Consider the following 18,490-nt stretch of genomic DNA (forward strand, 5'->3'; position numbering starts at 1 on the left):
AATACAAGACACATGTTTATGTTTCAGCTCACACACGCCCTAAGCCAGACTACGATTGGGCCTCGCGGAACATTGCTGTCCCTCCCTAGACTAAATATCCATTGAGGTCCAACTTTGTCACTTGAACAATCACTACGTCAAAAGTATATAATAGAAGTTAAAATTCTGCTACACAGTTTGTCCCTCCCTTGCAGACGCACATCTGCCCACGAGTTTACGTTTTTTTGGCACTTCACAAAACCCCAACGTGAAAATACATGGATGTCAGTCATAATAATAGTCATAATGAGGTTTTCCTACACGCCGTCTGTCTGTCTGTCTCCCCACCGAGGCCTCCTTCCTCTTCCTCCTCTTTCCTAAATTTAGATAGGAAAACAAACGAAGGAAATAGCTTTACCTCATTAGGAACAGCATTTCTACGTAGTCTTAATATGAGCTTCTTCAGAGTATACTCAACATGGCGTCTTTCCTTGTGTTTTCCTTCACCTTTTTTCTTCTCGTTTTCTTCGCCTTCTTTGCCCAAGGATGACATACACAAAAATACAAGCGCTTTCTGCCCCCTAAAAAGAAGCTAAATATTCAGTCCCTCTCACACTAAAAGCCTCCATCATCAACCTGTCAGTCAGTCAGCCACTCCTCCATTAATACTTCTCTACTCTAAGTACAAATGGGAAAAGATGATTAAAAAAAAAGACGAAAAAAAAATACAATCGTGGAATTTGAACCTCTTACCTCTCTCGAGATCTTAAGACCTTACAGTAAATAATGATAATCTGTTCTATTTAACCATTAAGAACCAACCCACCACTGACCCTCCCCCCCATTTTTTTCTCTCCTTTACCCCCCCTCCCCCCCAGCCCCCTAAAAAAACATACCCCCCTCCCCCTCCCCCTTAACCCACCTTTTTGGGACACGAGCCCCCATTAACCAAGTCATGAACCAAATCAACCAGTCAACCAACCTGTCTAAAGTTAAGGTTCCTTCCCTTATTAATGTCCAACCAACTTAACAACCAAACACGACCCCCAAAAACATACATACAAATATATTATAAAAAACAAGTCACCTTTTCTGTCATTGCTATTAAAGAAAGTAGCGACTGATTGCTTTTATTATTATTATCCCATTCGTAGTTTTAGTCCCTCTTCTCTTTTCTTCCTTTCTCTCTCCTTTAATCTCTCCCTCCCTCCCTCCTTCCCGACCTCCCTTTCTTTCCTTCCCTCCACTCCTGCCGCCTCTCTCTCACACACACACACACACACACACACACACACACACACACACACACACCATTCATTATAACTGGAAAAACTACAAGTATAGAATGTAACAATTATTTTGATAAAGAAATATATTGTATAGAGACAATAATAAGAGTGACCAAAGCAGTCCCAGGCGACATAAAGGTAAATGAACAGTGAATTAAACAAAACAAAAAGTCATTAAGTAATTTGATGTGCGTGTGAATTTATCTTAACTAAGTGAGTAGCGTTTTGAAGAAGAGTGAAAATACGATATAAGTTGCTGTATGAGTGATGTACAATAACTATACAAACGTGAAGTGTAAGTCCCTGCTACTTTTACGCGTCTGCCAAAGGAGTGAAGGCTCGCAGAATTTGAACTAATGATGTCTGTGTGTTGCTGACAGCCAGGTTTGGAAAAAAAATCAAAATATTTACCCCACAGTGTACCCTTCCATCCCTTCGTTTTCTGTAACAGGAGTAGGAGTAATAATAGTAGTAGTAGTAGTAGTAGTAGTAGTAGTAGTAGTAGTAGTAGTAGTAGTAGTAGTAGTAGTAGAAGTAGAAGTGTTTTTAGTTGTAGTAGGAGAAGGAAAGGGCCGCCACTGATGTTTGTGTAATACGAAAGGTGAGTTTTATTAGTAGTGAGACTGCGCGCACACACACACACACACACACACACACACACCACAAATGTATACGAAAACAAGGCTTCACAAGCTCCCCAATCCCCTTGCAATAATAATCCGGCCCAATACTTCGCTTCTAATCATAGGAAAACACACCGAGAAGAAACACTACCTCGTGGCCAGGAACACTGATTATCCACACCTCCACGCAACACAAAACTCAACATCACCTTTAGGCAACACACAACATGAACGCCAGGACTATAAAAAATCTCAAATACATTACAAACATACACGGTTATCAGGAAAATCAATTATCCACACCTCGATGCAACACAAAACTCAACGTCGGCTTTAGGCAACACACAACACGGTCACGAAAACTTAGAACATCACAAAACAACACAGAAAAGAAATTACAAAACCCTGGAATTAGGCAACACAAACAGTTATCAGCAAAATCAAATATCCACACCTCCATGCAACACAAAACTCAACGTCGGCTTTAGGCAACACACAACACGGTCACGAAAGCTTAGAACATCACAAAACAACACTGAAAAGAAATTACAAAAAACTGGAATTCGGCAACACAAACAGTTATCAGGAAAATTAATTATGCACATTTCCACGCAACACAAAACTCAACATCAGCTTTTGGCCACACACAACACACAACGTAATGGGAAAAAACTCAGAACATCAAAAAATAAAGCACTATACACAGAAACATGCCCCCAAAAAAACTTGTATTTGACGCTCAAGGAAAACTATACTTCAAAATTTAGCCAACACTCACACAGTTCAAACTCACAACACATGAACAGCACATCGCAACACAAACGCAACACCCAAGGACTCCCCCTATGCATACCCTCCGAAACACATCTTAGGCTAAAACACTATTAATGGAAAAAGCAAAATAGGAAGAAATAAAAAGGGAATCGTTGTCAAAATCATCAATATAATTTCAGTTTGAAAAATCCATCCACCTCCCCATACACACACACACACACACACACACACACACACACACACACACACACACACACCAGCATGGCAAGGCATAGAAAATAACACTAGTAATAATAATAAAAAAGAAAAATGAAGACGAAAGTAATAATTATAATCAAACAAATGCAGAAGAAAGATGAAAGACGAGATAAAGAGAAGGCAAAAGGACAATCGCAAGTTAATGGACGCTACTTACTTCTTCTGACGTACACAAACGCACACACGCACACGACGGAAACGCACATGGGCTGCTTTGGTCATCTGACAGTGTTTACATCCTTCTTTGCCCTAGATTTAGTAGGCCTGAGGGGCGCATCTCAACCTAAATAGGCCTCCTCCTCCACCTACCTCCACTTCCTCAGTCCTCCTCCTCCTCCTCCTCCTCCTGCCATTCCACTCGTGCCATCTCCTCCATCTCCTTCAATACCTCCAATCTTCCTCCTTAGACTTTTTCCTCCTCAGTTGTTCTCCTTTTTGTCCTCCTCCTTCTCCACCTCCTCCACCTACCTCCACTTCCTCAGTCTTCCTCCTCCACCTGCCATTCCACTCGTGCTCATCTCCTCCATCTCCTTTCAAGCCTCCACTCTTTCCCCTTAGACTTCTCCCTCCTCCACTTGCTCCCATTTTCCTCCCCTTTCTCCTCCTCCTCCTTCTCTTCCTCCTCTACTCCACATTCTTCAACCCCTTCAATCTTCCTCCTTAAACTTTTTCCTCCTTCAGCTGTCCCCATTTTCCTCTCCTTTCTCCTCCTCCTCCTCCTCCTCCTCCATCACCACCACCACCACCACCACACTAAGGGAAAGGGGGGGGGAGGGTGAAGCAAAATATTACATCAAGAGTCATCATTCATTATTTGGTGCTAAGTCATGGTGGTGGTGATGGTGGCGTTGGTTGTGATGGTGGTGGTGGCGGTGGTGGTGGTGGTGGCGGGGCCTTTCCCAGGTAAGAGATGCTGCCCTCAGCTACCCATATAGCAAGAGTCAGCACCGAGTCTGTATTTTGTGATGTTATTCGTAAGTAAACTAAGAAAACGAGGAGGCGAAGCAACTCTGAGGTTTAAAAAAAATACTATATATATACATCTATATAAAAACCTATAAAAAAAGTCATTTAAATACCGCCCCTTCCCCCCTCTTCCCTTCCCTTACACACCGAACATTAATAAAAAGAATACATAATAGTAAATAATAATTGTCCAGGTTTAATTTTTGTAGATCATGTATGTACGTATGCCTGCCTGCGTGCGTGTACATGTATGTCTGTATGTATGTGTGCGTCTGCTGCATGCGTGCGTAGCCATACATGTGTACGCATACTTGTGTGACAAATTATTTTCATCGCCCATCATCGTTTTCAAAGAACAAAGTATCAGGAAGGCGAAGAAGAGGAGGAGCGAATGAAGCCAGCAAGAGAGAGAGAGAGAGAGAGCATCGTACTGTAGTGACTAAGTGAATAACATAGTGAATAATACTAATGATAATACCCATCCACCCGCCCCAGTGCTTGAACTCATGGACTCATTCACTCATTCATTCCGCTGACCATCCCAAGCCCACCTCTGCCTCACGTCACCGGTGCAGCGGAGGACATGAAACATTGACCAGCCTGACCTCCTTGTGACCTCGTGGCGTCCTTTCCCCGCGAGGAGTCACAGCAAGGGGTTGAAGGAGAGGCGGGGAGAAGGGGGAGGAGAGTGGACACCGCGCGGAAGGGAGCTACGAGAGTCACAAGGAGATTTTTAAGGTAAGGCTGATCGCTGTTTCTTGTTCTCACCTGCACCTCCACTCACTCACTCTCGCTGCCAAGCTATTGGAAACGGAATCAGTCGAAGGCCGGTGTCAGAAAATAGCTCCTTCAACACCTCCTTTTCGTCTTGTAAAAAAAAAAAATACAATAACAAAAATCACGCTAAATAAATTTTAAAAAATCACATTATTATCCATCGGTTGCAATCGGTTTTCATCGATCTGGATTGAGTGTTGTTAAGTAAATGCTAAAAAATATGTATTAATTAAGGTTTGATTAGTATGGCCATTAGCACGATGAAGAGTAAGTACGCTAAGTTTAAATGGAGCAAAAATGTGGTTTATTATAAGAGCCGACACGAAGGGCGGGGCAGAAGGGCTTCACCAGGCAGGCCGCGAGGGGCGCCACGTACCCTCTGTTTCTCGGACCAAATATTCGCCCATCGACGGTCTGCCTCGTCCCACCCTTCGCCTCACACCCATTTTGAGAGCCTGTGTTGACGGGGCATACGGCCAGCTTGGGTCTCAAGTCTCGTGACCTCACCGCACAATAGTTATCCCAAAAAGTAGTTAAAATTTTCCATACCTTAAGAAAATCACTACCAGACACAGGTAAATAAGCATCATGTCCCTATCCGCTTAAATAGTTATTCCTATATAGTGTACCTGTAATTAGAATGTTATGGAAAAAAAAACTTGAATATCTAAAAAATTACTACTAGAAAATGGTTAAAAAATAATGGTGAAAGGAATAAAAGTAAAGAATAGAGGTAAAAAAATAGGGGGAGAGTATGAAGACACTCTCCACCCGATATTGACCTCTCTTTTGGCCATTCATTAATATTTTCTTACATAGGAGCAGTGATTAGTGAGCTTTTTGGTACTCATTTACTTTTTGCCCTTGAGCTGCCTCCTTTACTGTAAAAATAATGGCAAAAAAATATTAGTAAAAACAATGTCCCGACCTGTCGTTACGTGAACTGTCAGACACAAATTGTCCTGCTAGTCACCGCGGCAACCCTTGTGCAGTGATGCATCGCGAGCCCCTGACACGAGCTGGCCGCCAGACCATCGACCTCGGCCTCACCGTTTTACAAATCTAATGTAAGACAGACGGACACGGTGGCGGGCCCGGCCTCTAAACGCGATGTCTGGCCCCCAATCCTCGGCCCCTCCCCGGTGTTCCCCTTGAAATAGGTCACACACGCATACACGCACGCTCACCCACTTACGCAACCCCCGCGACGCCTCTGTACTGTTTAAAGGGAGACAGACTGGCTAGCGCGGCTTTTAAATGAAGGTTTATCGCTTCCGTCATGGTCTGTTTATAAAGTTACCGCGAAACTTCATGTAAAGATCCATTGTGAGTCGCGGGGGACGAGGCGAACAAGAAAGGTATTACAAGAAGTACTAAACGAGAAAAGTGTCCGCGTGTTCTGCCAAACTCAGGAAAATGTAACTGTGGTGGGAAAGTTTCCAGCCTCGTAATACGAGCGTGCATCAAACAAAGGAAGCGGGGATGAGAGAAGCTTACGGAAACAGACTAGAAATGGAAAATGTAAAAATTAACTATTATATATTTCAAAAGAAAAAAAATCACATCGATTTAAAAAAAAAAAGTGTAAATGCGATAAAAACATACACGACTCATGCATAAATAAGAGGAGAAATAAAACTTATTCCAATATGTTAGCCTGAAAGAAGCTGATTTTTAAATGTAAATAGATTGACTAATTATTCCTACATTCCCGCAGAAAAAGATGTGATTCTTAACGTATATATTAACTCTGGCAATGAGTTATTTCAGAATGTTAGGATAAAGATGGAGCTCCTCCCCAACGCAAACTTGTAAAAAAAAAACGTCATTTCATCATGTTAGCAAAAATCAAAATGCTATAATTGTTAACTAAATAAACGTAATTTCAAGATGCTAACAAAACGTTACATCAATTAGTAAAGTTAGATCAAAGGCCTACGCGATAGCCTCGGTGCTGATCTCCGTTGTAAGCAAACCGATAAAAGACACAACTGGGAAAATGCGAGATGCGTGCAAAGCAATGAGTCGTGTGCGTACGTGCGTGCGTGCGTGTGTCCTTTAAAGGGACAGCAAGGGGCAGGCGGCCAACGTCCCTTAAACAATCATCTCACGGAGGCTATCTAAAGACGACAAAAATTTCATAATAATGTAATATTATAATAATACTTAATGATAATAACATTAATACTAATACTAATAATAATAATAATAATAATAATAATGTCTGGTGTTGTGAATCTTTACATTATTTATCGATTATATCATTACGAACTATTCATTAATTATTTATTGCATCTGGTTTATCATCTCTCTCCCCCTTCCCTTCCCTTTCCTCATCCTTCCTTCCTTCCCTCTCCTCTTTCTTTCCCTTCCTTGTCCTTCCCTTTCCTTATCCTTCCTTCCCTCTCCTATGTGTCGTCGCGTCTTTATTCATTATTATTATTCTCCTTCCCCCACTGCGCCCCGCTTGGTTTCTTCCGTTCCACCATCACTAAGCATTATTATAACAGTAGGCGAACGGCTGTATCCGTGTCTTTGTAATAAACCAAAAACACTGTACCGAGAGACTTTGATTCGCCCCCCCCAGCACGAGAGAGAGAGAGAGAGAGAGAGAGAGAGAGAGAGAGAGAGAGACTAGCCTATTTAAACCAATTCCACTTAAACCCACATAAATGAATCTCGTACAAGTATAAATGGTCGATAATATTCCAGTGTAAGTAAATGAAAACAATAAATACAACTAAATAAAGCTGGTAATTCATACTAACGAGTCTACTTTCCCTTTCCTCGTTACACTTGACACGATGATTTAACAAGTATCTACATTTATCTTTCCTTTCTCTAATTTGTTTCATGCTTAACTATCTCGTATGAATCCGTAACGCACAGGCTTGGCTACGGGTGAAGGAAGAGGATGTAGGTAAGTGAGCAGAAGAACACGTAAGGGTAACTAATATAAGCTCGGATATGTAAAGCAAAATATATCTGGCAGACTGGCAAACGAACAGTCCTCCTCCTCCTTCCACCTTCCCCTTCTTCATTTCCTCTCGTTTTCTTTATCTCGTATCACAAACAGAGCCTTGATAAACATACAATGCATACATACTTCAAGGAGGAGGAGGAGGAGGCGACTAAATCTACATAAATAACATTAAGCTTCTCTGACACAGCACATGAATTCAAGTAGGCTAACGAAGAACCGCTAAAGAAGTAAGAAAGGCACAAGGATATATTACCACAACCAACACCACCATCACCTACCCCATCATCTCAAGTCACTCAGTTCACGTGTTTCTATAGGATCTACCTTGACAGAACCTCTATAACCATACGCACTGTACTGTAATGTAAGGTAGGTAAGTAAGGATGGGTGAATGGGCTATAACTGCACACTCCAATTGAAAAAAGATGAACAGGAACAGGTAAGGGGTAAACGTGATACAAATGAGATTCAACGCCGCCACAGGATTGACCACCGCCACCCCGAGCCGCCCCAACCCCGCCGCCCACTGCACACCACGATATTTTCTCACGTCCTCTTCTCCGTATTTGATTCACCATAACCACGACCTTTACCAACACACCATGCACCCATCAAGAAGAGCATGCAGGTAAGTAAACACATGGACACGTAAGAATGGGAAGAATATACTCGGATAACACTCGAGACTTGGCGGGAGGGAAGGCAGACATGGCGGCCAGACGGGAGTGAGACGAGCGATAAAAAGAAAAATAAGGTAACTACCACTTCTCGCGCTCTCCTTCTCACTCACTTGCCTCCTTACGTTATTATACTCAATTTCTCATCAACAGGGCCTTAATAAACGCACTATGCATACCCTAATGATAATGGAACATGTAGATAGGCTATACACAACTATTACCTGTGGTGTCGGGGAATATGAATGATCACAGAGGTAAACAGGTGTGACGAACTACCCCCTTCCCCCCTACAAACCATTACCTACCGTCTTTTTCTCTTAATTAATAAATCGTGCACAGATAACAGAGGGGAATGCAGGTAAGTACAGCTAAGGACACTGAAAAATAGCTGAATTAAATGCCGATAAGGGAGATGAAAGTGGAAAACGAAGGAAATAGCCTAATCACCATTGACCCCCGTTCCCCCCTACCCACCCACACACACACACACCTGCTCCTCCCTCCTCACCCCCCTAACTTCTCACACCTCAACATCGTACTGAGAAATAGTCTCCTGCTCCTCCGTCCCCTTGCTTTCCTTACCTCCAGGCCTTCTAGTTCATCCTCCAGGGTCCTTCTTGGGGTCCTTCGAGCTCCTCCAGATGATCCACGGTAAACGGAAGCACAAGGGCGGCCCGGTAAGCGAAACGAAGCACAAAAATAGCGTCACAACACATAAGCGGCGGGGGTCGGGCCTCCGCCACCGCGGATCTCACGCAAGGGCGGGAAACAGAGGTGCCAGACGGTCCGCTCACTTTCTTCTATTTACTGATTTTCGAGCCGAAAACTGTCCCCTGCACCCCAATAGCGAGATTCACTTATAGTTATTGTTACAATAGTTAATTCCTGATGTCCTTTGGCAGTAGCTAAGTCTCAAAATCCGGTAAATATGATGTTGAGTCAGGCAGTATGGCATAATGGGCGGGAAGACTTACCGCCAGATGTGTTTTTAAATGTATAATTATGCAATTCACTCAGATTTTACGATACGGAAGTGAGCTTCAGAGATTATTTATGATTTATTATGTGTGTGCTCCTTGTTAGTGAATTGTTGCCCCGCATATTTTAGGTGTTGATAGCTGCCAGCTGACTGCGGAGTACAAGCTTGGGGTCACTCATTCATTTATCCCAGCGTCTGCTTTATGATACACTGGGTTAACTGAGGGTGTTCATATAGTTTTGGAAGTGTGTGTCTTCCTGCTAGAGGTGCATTGTGTTACTACGGGTTACATAATGGTATACTTCGATGACGTCATTGTGTTGGCCCTCCCGGTGCCCCACTATAACACAACGTGGAGTTATCAGTGTATAGATCATTTTCATGCTGTTTTCCTACGCTACATGAAGGGTTTTACAGTAATCGTTTAGGTACATCGAGTTACTAAGAGCTATATAGCCTACTCCGATGACGTCACTGTGTTGGCCCTCCCGGTGCCCCATTATAACACAACGTGGAGTTATCAGTGTATAGATCATTTTCATGCTGTTTTCCTACGCTACACGAAGGGTTTTACAGTAATCGTTTAGGTACATCGAGTTACCAAGAGCTATATAGCCTACTCCGATGACGTCACTGTGTTGGCCCTCTCGGCGCCTCACTATAACACAAACAAAGCTTATCAGTTTATAGATACTTTTCATGCTGGGTTTTTTTACGCTAAACAGAGAGGGTTTACAATAATCGCTTAGGTACATTGAGTTCCCAAGAGCTATATAGCCTACTCCGATGACGTCACTGTTGGCCCTCTCGGCGCCTCACTATAACACAGACAAAGGTTATCAGTTTATAGATACTTTTCATGCTGTTTTTTTTACGCTACACGGAAAGGGTTTACAATAATCGCTTAGGTACATCGAGTTACCAAGAGCTATATAGCCTACTCCGATGACGGCGCTTCACTATAACACAAGCAATGGTTAACAGTTAATAGATAATGTTTTAACGCTTAGCAGAGGTTTTATAGTTATGATTTCAGTCATTAGGCTAATCCTGCACACATGTACTAATCCGTGAGCGGCGCATCCCGTTAGTTAGCATAAATATTAGCTGCCGGCCTATAAATTATGTAATATATTAATGCTATGAGTTATTAATTACCTGAACGACTGCGTACTGAGTTATGAACATGAGAATAGTGATGTTAACCTCATGACTACTTGGTTTTGTACTTTTTTATTAACAATCTTGTGACAACCCGGGAACTGTAGGAGTCAGAACAGAAATGAAAATAAACCTTTGCCTGGGCAGGATGGAGACAACGGAGATGTGAAGGACGTTAGGAAAGGCCTTGGTGTCGTGGTTGATAAGTTATAACTATGATGCTATAATGATTCTAACTATATAGGACAGCTCAACTCTTATGTATAGCGACACACATACGCAAACACTTGCATAATACATATATAATTGGTACCTAAAGGAAAAGCTAATTACAAACATGCTTTATGTATGTCTTTTCAAAAGTAATCTAGGACATGAAAAAGAGATATGTTAATTTTGTATGAGTAGGGATTGAAATGACTTGGAGAGGACCATAAATCTTTGATGTAATTAGCATATTATAATTACGGTGAGTGATACAGGACGAGAAACGTGTATTTGGGGCATGTTCTGTTCGTTGTTTCCAGGCATCACGTGATGTCTTCCTTGCATTTTATATCCTTATCACATCCTTATTATTTTTTCGCATAACACACAAAGTTAGTTAAAATACTGAAATATTTACCACTTTAATAATCATAAACATTTCCGAAACATACTTCATATTTCCTCCCCATGTTTTCAAACGGTTATATCTCCGTTATAGTTTCTTAAGTGTTTCACCTAATACCAGAATATACAAAGTCGGTCACAGCACTTTGCTGTTTATGAGAAATATAGAAAAAAGTATTTCCTCAACTAATATAAACACTTCTGAAAGCCATCACAGATCACACAAATTCGTGTTCCATTTTTTGACGAAACAGCAGACGGCAAAGAGCACAACAACGATAAGAAAAGCCTTCAACTTGCTGCTCCATAAAATAAAATAAGACAGAAGGCTACAGAAAGAAAAAGGGCCAAATGTAGCCCAAGAGGTGCTTGAATACTCCCCTCTTGAATGAGTTCGAAGTCACAAGAAAGAAGATATACCCTAAATTGAAGGCTGGTCCAGAATCTACCAATGAAAGGGATGAAGGAATGAAGACACTCGTTGAATCTTGCGTTAGGAGGCTGGGCAACACTGACAGGAGCTTGAGCATTGAGCGTACAGGTAAGGATGGAGCCCACCAGCCTGGTCATCTTGCAGACTTGTTGAATGGGTAACTTGCATAACTTAGAGCGTATGCTACTTACTGTAAAGTTGAGGAAATACGCCAGGCCAGCGAGGCCTTGGAACTCATCTCCGTGTTACTGACCTTCAACCTGTGGCGGGCAAAAACGCATTATCCCGGGCTAAAGGGAAAGAAACCAAACAGAAGGAAGGAAGGAAACAACGGGGAAACGATAATAAACAAGAGAAGATAACAAACAAGGAGTAAACGAATGATAAACGAAACAGAGAAAAAACGAAGTAAACGAGAGAAAGACACACAAACAAGGAGAAAACGATAGATAAACAAGAAACAGAAAAAAAACGAAGTAAACGAGAGAAAGACACACAAACAAGGAGAAAACGATAAATAAACAAGAAACGGAAAAAAAACATGAAGTAAACGAGAGAAAGGCACGCAAACAAGGAGTAAACGATAGATAAACAGGAAGCAGAAAATAACATGAAGAAGGAAACGAAGAGTGACATCCGGGTTACCACAGTTTACCTTCGCCAGGTTTCCCCAGGTATCATCTATCAACCAGCGCCAAAGGGAGGACTGGGTGGCCCGGCATCAACTCCTCGCCCAGGATCACCCCGGCCCACGGATTCCCAGCCACGCGTGTTACCGCAGTCACTACATCACTAGGCATGGTAAAATAATGGCTTTAGCAGCAGTAGCCACGTCTTATCCTATACAATATATCGTACATAATAATAAACAGTAGGGACGCGTGTCTTGTCAGTGTCCTTCTGTAATATCAAACTTTTCTTGCAGAGCAAACTTTGTTATTGTCAAGTTTGTGTATTATCAAATTATTTTTGTTTTACTTGTCAAATTTTTACCGCTTGATTTAACTTTCTAATCTTCTTGGGTGAAATAACCCCTGCATTTCAAGTTATAAAGTCTTTCTGTTCACAATCTGTCTGTAATCGGTGTATCAGTAAAGATGTTCCTAACTCTACCACTACCACTACCACACACGCCACCATGCACTATCGCTACTCAGTCCATCCTCACTGCAGCACATATCCTGGCTCTATGGGAAGGCTCTTCACACCGCGGGTCACCGCCTCGCTCTGGGCCACGGCAGACTAATGTCTGGGCCGCCACGTCTTCACAATTAGATTACTGAATGACCGGCGGCGGGAGGCACACGGCTCAGTTCTGTCAATGTGTTTGCAAAAGGGTGAGAAGGCAATGTATTCAAGGTTTCTACAGTTTCTCGGAAGCTGTGGGAGGCTTAACACCCGCCACGGCGCCTCACTCTGGATGGAGGCTGGCTAAAGGCATACACTGGAGTCATACACAGAACGTTATCCAGTTCTTGTAACACGCTCTCTGCATCTCGAGCGTCACAAAGCCATTTACAGTGTTTGCAAAGATTTTCACAATGTATTTAGAAGCCTTCCACAATGTCCTTACGGGTCCCTAAAAGACTACCGACCCTCACTCGGACTGGAGGCTGTCTGGTCTCCTTGGCGTCACACACACAGAAAGTATCAAGACACTGCAATACGTTTTCTGGATCTGGAGCGTAGCAAAAGCCGTTTCCACTGTTTCAAAGCCCTAACACAGTGTCTTGAGGTCTTCCACGCCCGCTAAGACGCCTCACTCTGGCTGGAGGCTGTCTAGGGTCACCTTGAAGTCACACACGTAGTTGTGCATCTCGTTGCAGGGACGCCCCACCACCTCGTACTCCAGCGACTCGCTCTGCCGCAGCAACATGCACTTCATACGCCCCTTGTGGGACTCCTTCCCCTTCTCCGCCTCTTGTGTCGACCCTGCGGCCTCCTCTACACTTCCTCCGTCCCCTGAGCCCACTACCGCCTCCTGCAGGACCCCCGTGATTGATTCATGCCCTGATATCACGGTCTGGTTGGAAGGGGCATGTGGCTCCGTGTCCTGGTGTCCCTTGGAGCCTGTCAGAAGAACGATATCCACCACGGAGCTCCCGGCGGCCTCCTCGTCGGGCTGTTGTGGCGGCTCGACCGGTTCATCCGCGAGGGACAGGCTGCCGTAGCGGGCCAGGAGGTCATCCCGGAACATCGGCACCTGGTCTAGCATGCCGCGGAGACTGTCAGCCGGGCCCAACACCTCCTCCTCCACCTCCAGGCCCGGGCCCTCCTTCAGGTGCAGAGTAAATGGATTTGAGGGTCCTACGAATCCCTCTTCGGGGAATCCTATCACGCCGTCTGCCTGAAGGGCGTCTGAAGGGTCTTGGCGAGGGGGAGTTACCGACGAGGCTTCATTGTCAGGCTCCGGCAGCTTTGCGATGAACCGGCTGGCGGCCTCGTCCTCGCCCTCGCCCTCGTCCTCGTCTGTGTCTTCGTCGGAGAGGTTGTAGGACGAGCCAAGCCACAGTGAAGGGCCGCGAGCTGCTGACGGTGTGGACGTGGGTGAGAGAGAGAGAGAGAGAGAGAGAGAGAGAGAGAGAGAGAGAGAGAGAGAGAGAGAGAGAGAGATGGAAAGGTACACACACACACACACACACACACACACAAAGCTCAAACAACCACTAAACAACATTCATATTACATCCAACATTTCTAACATAACTTTCATCTCTCTCTCTCTCTCTCTCTCTCTCTCTCTCTCTCTCTCTCTCTCTCTCTTATTTTTCTCCTCTCCCTTCCCTTCCTTCCTTCTCCCTCCCTACCTTTGCCGTCTCATCTCCTCTCTCCCTCCCCTTCCTTCACCCTTTCCTCTACATCACCCTATCTCTTCTCCCCTCCACATATCTCCCTCCCTTCCTCCACGATCAGCTTTTCTCCTTCTTCCTCCCCGAAATGTCTGGGAACCGGGACCTAAATCTTCAATTCCCCATCCCTTCCTTCTTAACATCATCCTCATTTATCATATATGCTTTCTATCATTTTACCTCCTCCTCCTCCTCCTCCTCCACTCACCGAAGGACTGGCGGAGGAAGGAGATCAGCAGGTGGAGGTCCGGGGGCGCCGCCATCTCGCCGCGGAGTGTCTGGCAGTGGTGATGCGCGGCAGTCCAGTTCCGTGCCGCGGCCAGGGAGAAGTATAAACACTGCTCCCCGACGCGCTCTGCCACCATGCCCTGCCCCACCTCGGGACACGCCGGGGCTGGAATAAGGACACAGGTAAACAAAAAGAGGACAGAGTATGCAGCAATGGTATAGTTAAAGGGTGATACCGAGAGACAAGGACAGCAAAACGAACACACAGCTCCCCGACGTGCTCTGCTGACCCACCTCAAGACACGCCGGGGCTGGAAAAAGAGCACGATATTGACACAGGTAAGTAGAAAGGACACAAGGTATGCAGAAAGGGCGACACAGGAGGAAAGGAATGAAAAACAGACACTACTTCTTAACTCTCAGCCACTATGCCTAACCTCAGGACACGCCGGAGGTAGAAAAAGGGCGCAGGTAAACAGAAAGGAGACAATGTATGCAGTAAAAACTATACTAAAATAGCGATAGAAAGACTAGGAATGAAAAATGGTAACACTACTTTTGAGCTCTCAGCCACCATGCCTAACCGACACGCCGGGGCTGGCATAAGAGCACGATATTGACACAAGTAAGAGTGACTCAAGGTACACAGTAATGACAAACACACACTAGATGGGGAGGTAGACAAGGAGAGTAGATTTAGACACTGCTCCCTGACCCTCTCTGTAACCACCATCACCACCACCACCACCGCCACCAAATTTACCTGTCTCGGTTCGCCTGGAAAGATTTGATTTATAGAAACGTTCCCACCACAGTCATGATGTGTGTGTGTGTGTGGAGAGAGAGAGAGAGAGAGAGAGAGAGAGAGAGAGAGAGAGAGAGAGAGAGAGAGAGAGAGAAATGATCGCCGTGTGAACGCTGACGATTGTTTTGACATTAACCGCCGAATGTTTTCCACCAAAGAGAAATGGTCTTGAGCTTTTAATAGCGTCTGGGTCCGCCCCTTCACCGCCTTCACTGATATACCACCACCACCACTACTACTACTACTACTACTACTATTACTACTACTGGTGCTGCTACTGCTACTACTATATCCTTTTATTACCGTATTATTTAACTATCCCTTTCTCCTTTTCTTCATTTCTTTTCCATTTTTTTCTGCTTTTCTCAAGTAGACGCAACATTCAAGGAAAGGCTGGGTTAGGTCAGGTTAGGATAGCTTAGGTACAGTTAGGCTCTCTTCATAAAGGTTTTCTCATATCTCCCTCACTTTCTCCTCCTTCCCTTCTCACCTGTCATGCCTGGCCTTAGGAAAACGTTACTCCCATCACATAAGATCACGTAAGATTATAGGTGATGTGTAGTTGGGTTTTCATAGGTTAGGTTTCTTTTTCATCCCTCCCTTCCTCCTCCTTCCCTTACGCTCCCCCTTCTCACCTGTCATACCTGGACGTAGATGAAACACTCAAGGTAAGGTTAGGTAAGTGTTAAGATTAAGCTAGGTCAAGTAGGTCAGGTTGGCTTAGGTATAGGGAAGTTCTCTTAGTATAGATATTTTCTCCTCACCTTCCTTCTATTCCCTTCCCCCTCCCCCTTCTCACCTGTCATACCTGGGCGCAGCAGCACGTTGCTCCCGTCGCTCAGGGTCTGCAAATTCTTCCTCCTGGCGCCGTGCTTCTTGAGGCGGATCACCTCGGACGCCAGGGTGGACAGCTTGGCCTCGTAGTCATGCACCAGTTTCTCGATATTGGCCTCAAACTCCGCCAGCTCCTTCCTCATCTCCGGAATGGTCTCGATCTCGGCCTCCAGCTCCGGTATCTTGGCTCTCAGTTGAACCACCTCGGCCTGTAGTGCCATGGCCCGCTCGGTCTTCTCGGCGAGGGACGCTTCGAGTAGGGCCACGCGCTCGTACAGACTCGTGTGGCGTTCGTGGGTTTCAAGGGCCTGTGTGGGGAGGGTAGAAGCGGTGAGGGTGATGATGGGGGTGATTGTGGTGGTGGTAGTGGTGATAATGAGGATGGTAGTGATGAAGGGATGGGAAAAAGGGTTGTTGTTGTTGTTGGTGGTGGTGGTGAGGGCTGTTGTGGTGGTAGGGGCAGTAATGGTGTTAAGAATGGTGGTGGTGGTGGTGGTGGTGATAGTGGTAGAGTGTGGGTGGTGGTGCCGGTGGTGAAGGGTGGTGGTGGTAGTGGTGGTGGTGGTAGTGGTTGTGGCAGGGAGGAGGTTGTAGGGGAAGGATCACAAACTTAGTAGAACAGAGGGAAGAGGAGGAGGATTAAGAGGAAGAGGAAGAGGAGGAGAGGAAGAGGAGGGAAGTATTTATTGGTGGTGAAAGTTTCCTGAGTACCTGTGTATGTATGAGAAGAAAAATAAATGGAGGAGGAGGAGGAGGAGGAGGAAGAGGAAGAAGGGAAGAGGGATAAGGAGTAATCAAGAACGAGAAGGAAAGGAGAAAAAAGAGTAAGGGATAATAAAAATAAAAGGAGGAGGAGAAAGAAAGAGGAGAAAAAACAGAACGAATAAAGAAATAGGAAGAGAAGGAAGAGGAGAAAAAGGAGGAGAAGGAAGAAGAAGAAAAGAAGGAGAAGAAGGATAATGGGTAATGAAAGAAGGAATAGAGAAAAAGAAGTAAAAAAGAAGAAGGATTAAAGGAGGAGGAGGAGGAGAAGGAGAAGAGGAGGAAGAGGAGGAGGAGGAGGAGGGTTATGAAGATAGAATGAAGCCCCTTAATTATTTGTATATAGGAAGATAAATTGGAGAGCGGGAGAAGGAGGAGATGGAGTAATAGGAGAATTTAGGCGATGAAGAGGAGGAGAAGGAGAGGAGGAGGAGGAGTAATGGAATAATTAATAGGAAAAGAAGGGGGAAGAGGAGGAGGAGGAGGAGGAGGAGGGTAAATGCACCTGGCAAAGCAATACATGACATTAGCATATAGTTAAATGAAAATTCCTGGGCAGTGTGTCTCTCTCTCTCTCTCTCTCTCTCTCTCTCTCTCTCTCTCTCTCTCTCTCTCTCTCTCTCTCTCTCTCTCTCTCTCTCTCTCTCTCTCTCTCTCTCTCTCTCTCTCTCTCTCTCTCTCTCTCTCTCTCTCTCTCTCTCTCTCTCTCTCTCTCTCTCTCTCTCTCTCTCTCTCTCTCTCTCTCTCTCGTAATTCCCTTTTTTCCCCGTCACATCAACTAACGCTCAGTAATAATAATAATAATAATAATAATAATAATAATAATAAAAATAATAATAATGATAATAATAAGCGGCTTCTTTATGACTCTTCCCTCTTATGATTTCCTCCTCTGCCTCCTCTCCTCCTCCTCCTCCTCCTCCTCCTCCTCCTCCTCCTCCTCCTCCTCCTCCTCCTCTCTCATTCCTCATTTATAACCTGTCCCTAATCTCCACGTTCCCCTCCTCCTCCTTCTCCTTATTTTTTTCTCCTCTTCTCTTCTTCTTCTTCCTCGTCCTCCTCCTCCTCCTCCTCTTCATCCATTCTCTCACTTCCTTTTTCTTCTTCCTCCTCCTCCTCCTCCTCCTCTTCACATTATTTTTATCAGACACTTTCATTTTCTCCCCTTTCCTTTCTTTTCCCCCTTCTTCCTCACTCTCTTCTCATTTAAAGCAAAAAAGAAAGAAAGAGAAAGAAAGAGAGAAAAAAGTTAAAGAAAGGAAGGAATAAAGGAAGAAAAGAAAGGACGGACTAACGGAAGAAAAGAATTAAGACAAAAAAAAATGGCAAATAGGAACGAAGAAAGGAAGGAATTAAACAAAGAAAAAAGAAAGAGGAAAAGAAAGGAAGGAAGGAAGGAAGGAATTAAACAAAGAAAAAAGAAAGAGAAAAAGAAAGGAAGGAAAGTAGACAGTAACAAGAAATGAAGAAAGACAGAAGAGAAAGCAAATAGAAAAAA

The 18,490-nt window shown here is 44.4% G+C and overlaps 1 protein-coding gene and 1 long non-coding RNA gene across 5 annotated transcripts in view; both read right to left on the minus strand.

Moving 5' to 3' along the window:
- Window positions 1-1,257: 1,257 nt before the first annotated feature.
- On the minus strand, window positions 1,258-8,760 carry LOC126983370 (uncharacterized). Its single transcript, XR_007735822.1, has 2 exons — window positions 3,420-8,760; window positions 1,258-3,260 (listed from the first exon to the last, which is right to left on the minus strand). It is a non-coding gene; the product is annotated as an uncharacterized LOC126983370 (long non-coding RNA).
- A 2,325-nt stretch (window positions 8,761-11,085) lies between these two features.
- The window catches only part of LOC126983371 (uncharacterized), a 10,434-nt gene continuing 3,029 nt past the window's right edge, over window positions 11,086-18,490 (minus strand). The window contains exons 2-4 of one of the 4 annotated variants that reach the window (XM_050836110.1): window positions 16,205-16,538; window positions 14,572-14,757; window positions 11,086-14,040 (exon numbers count right to left, since the gene is read on the minus strand). In XM_050836110.1, coding sequence (XP_050692067.1) covers window positions 13,274-14,040; window positions 14,572-14,757; window positions 16,205-16,538 — 1,287 coding nt within the window. In that variant the 3' untranslated portion in view covers window positions 11,086-13,273. Of the gene's footprint in view, window positions 14,044-14,571; window positions 14,758-16,195; window positions 16,539-18,490 lie in introns of all 4 variants that reach the window. The other 3 variants (XM_050836109.1, XM_050836108.1, XM_050836107.1) reach the window with 3 other exon arrangements.

This window comes from Eriocheir sinensis, chromosome 53 (genome assembly GCF_024679095.1).
Source record: "Eriocheir sinensis breed Jianghai 21 chromosome 53, ASM2467909v1, whole genome shotgun sequence".
NCBI classification, from domain to species: domain Eukaryota; kingdom Metazoa; phylum Arthropoda; class Malacostraca; order Decapoda; family Varunidae; genus Eriocheir; species Eriocheir sinensis.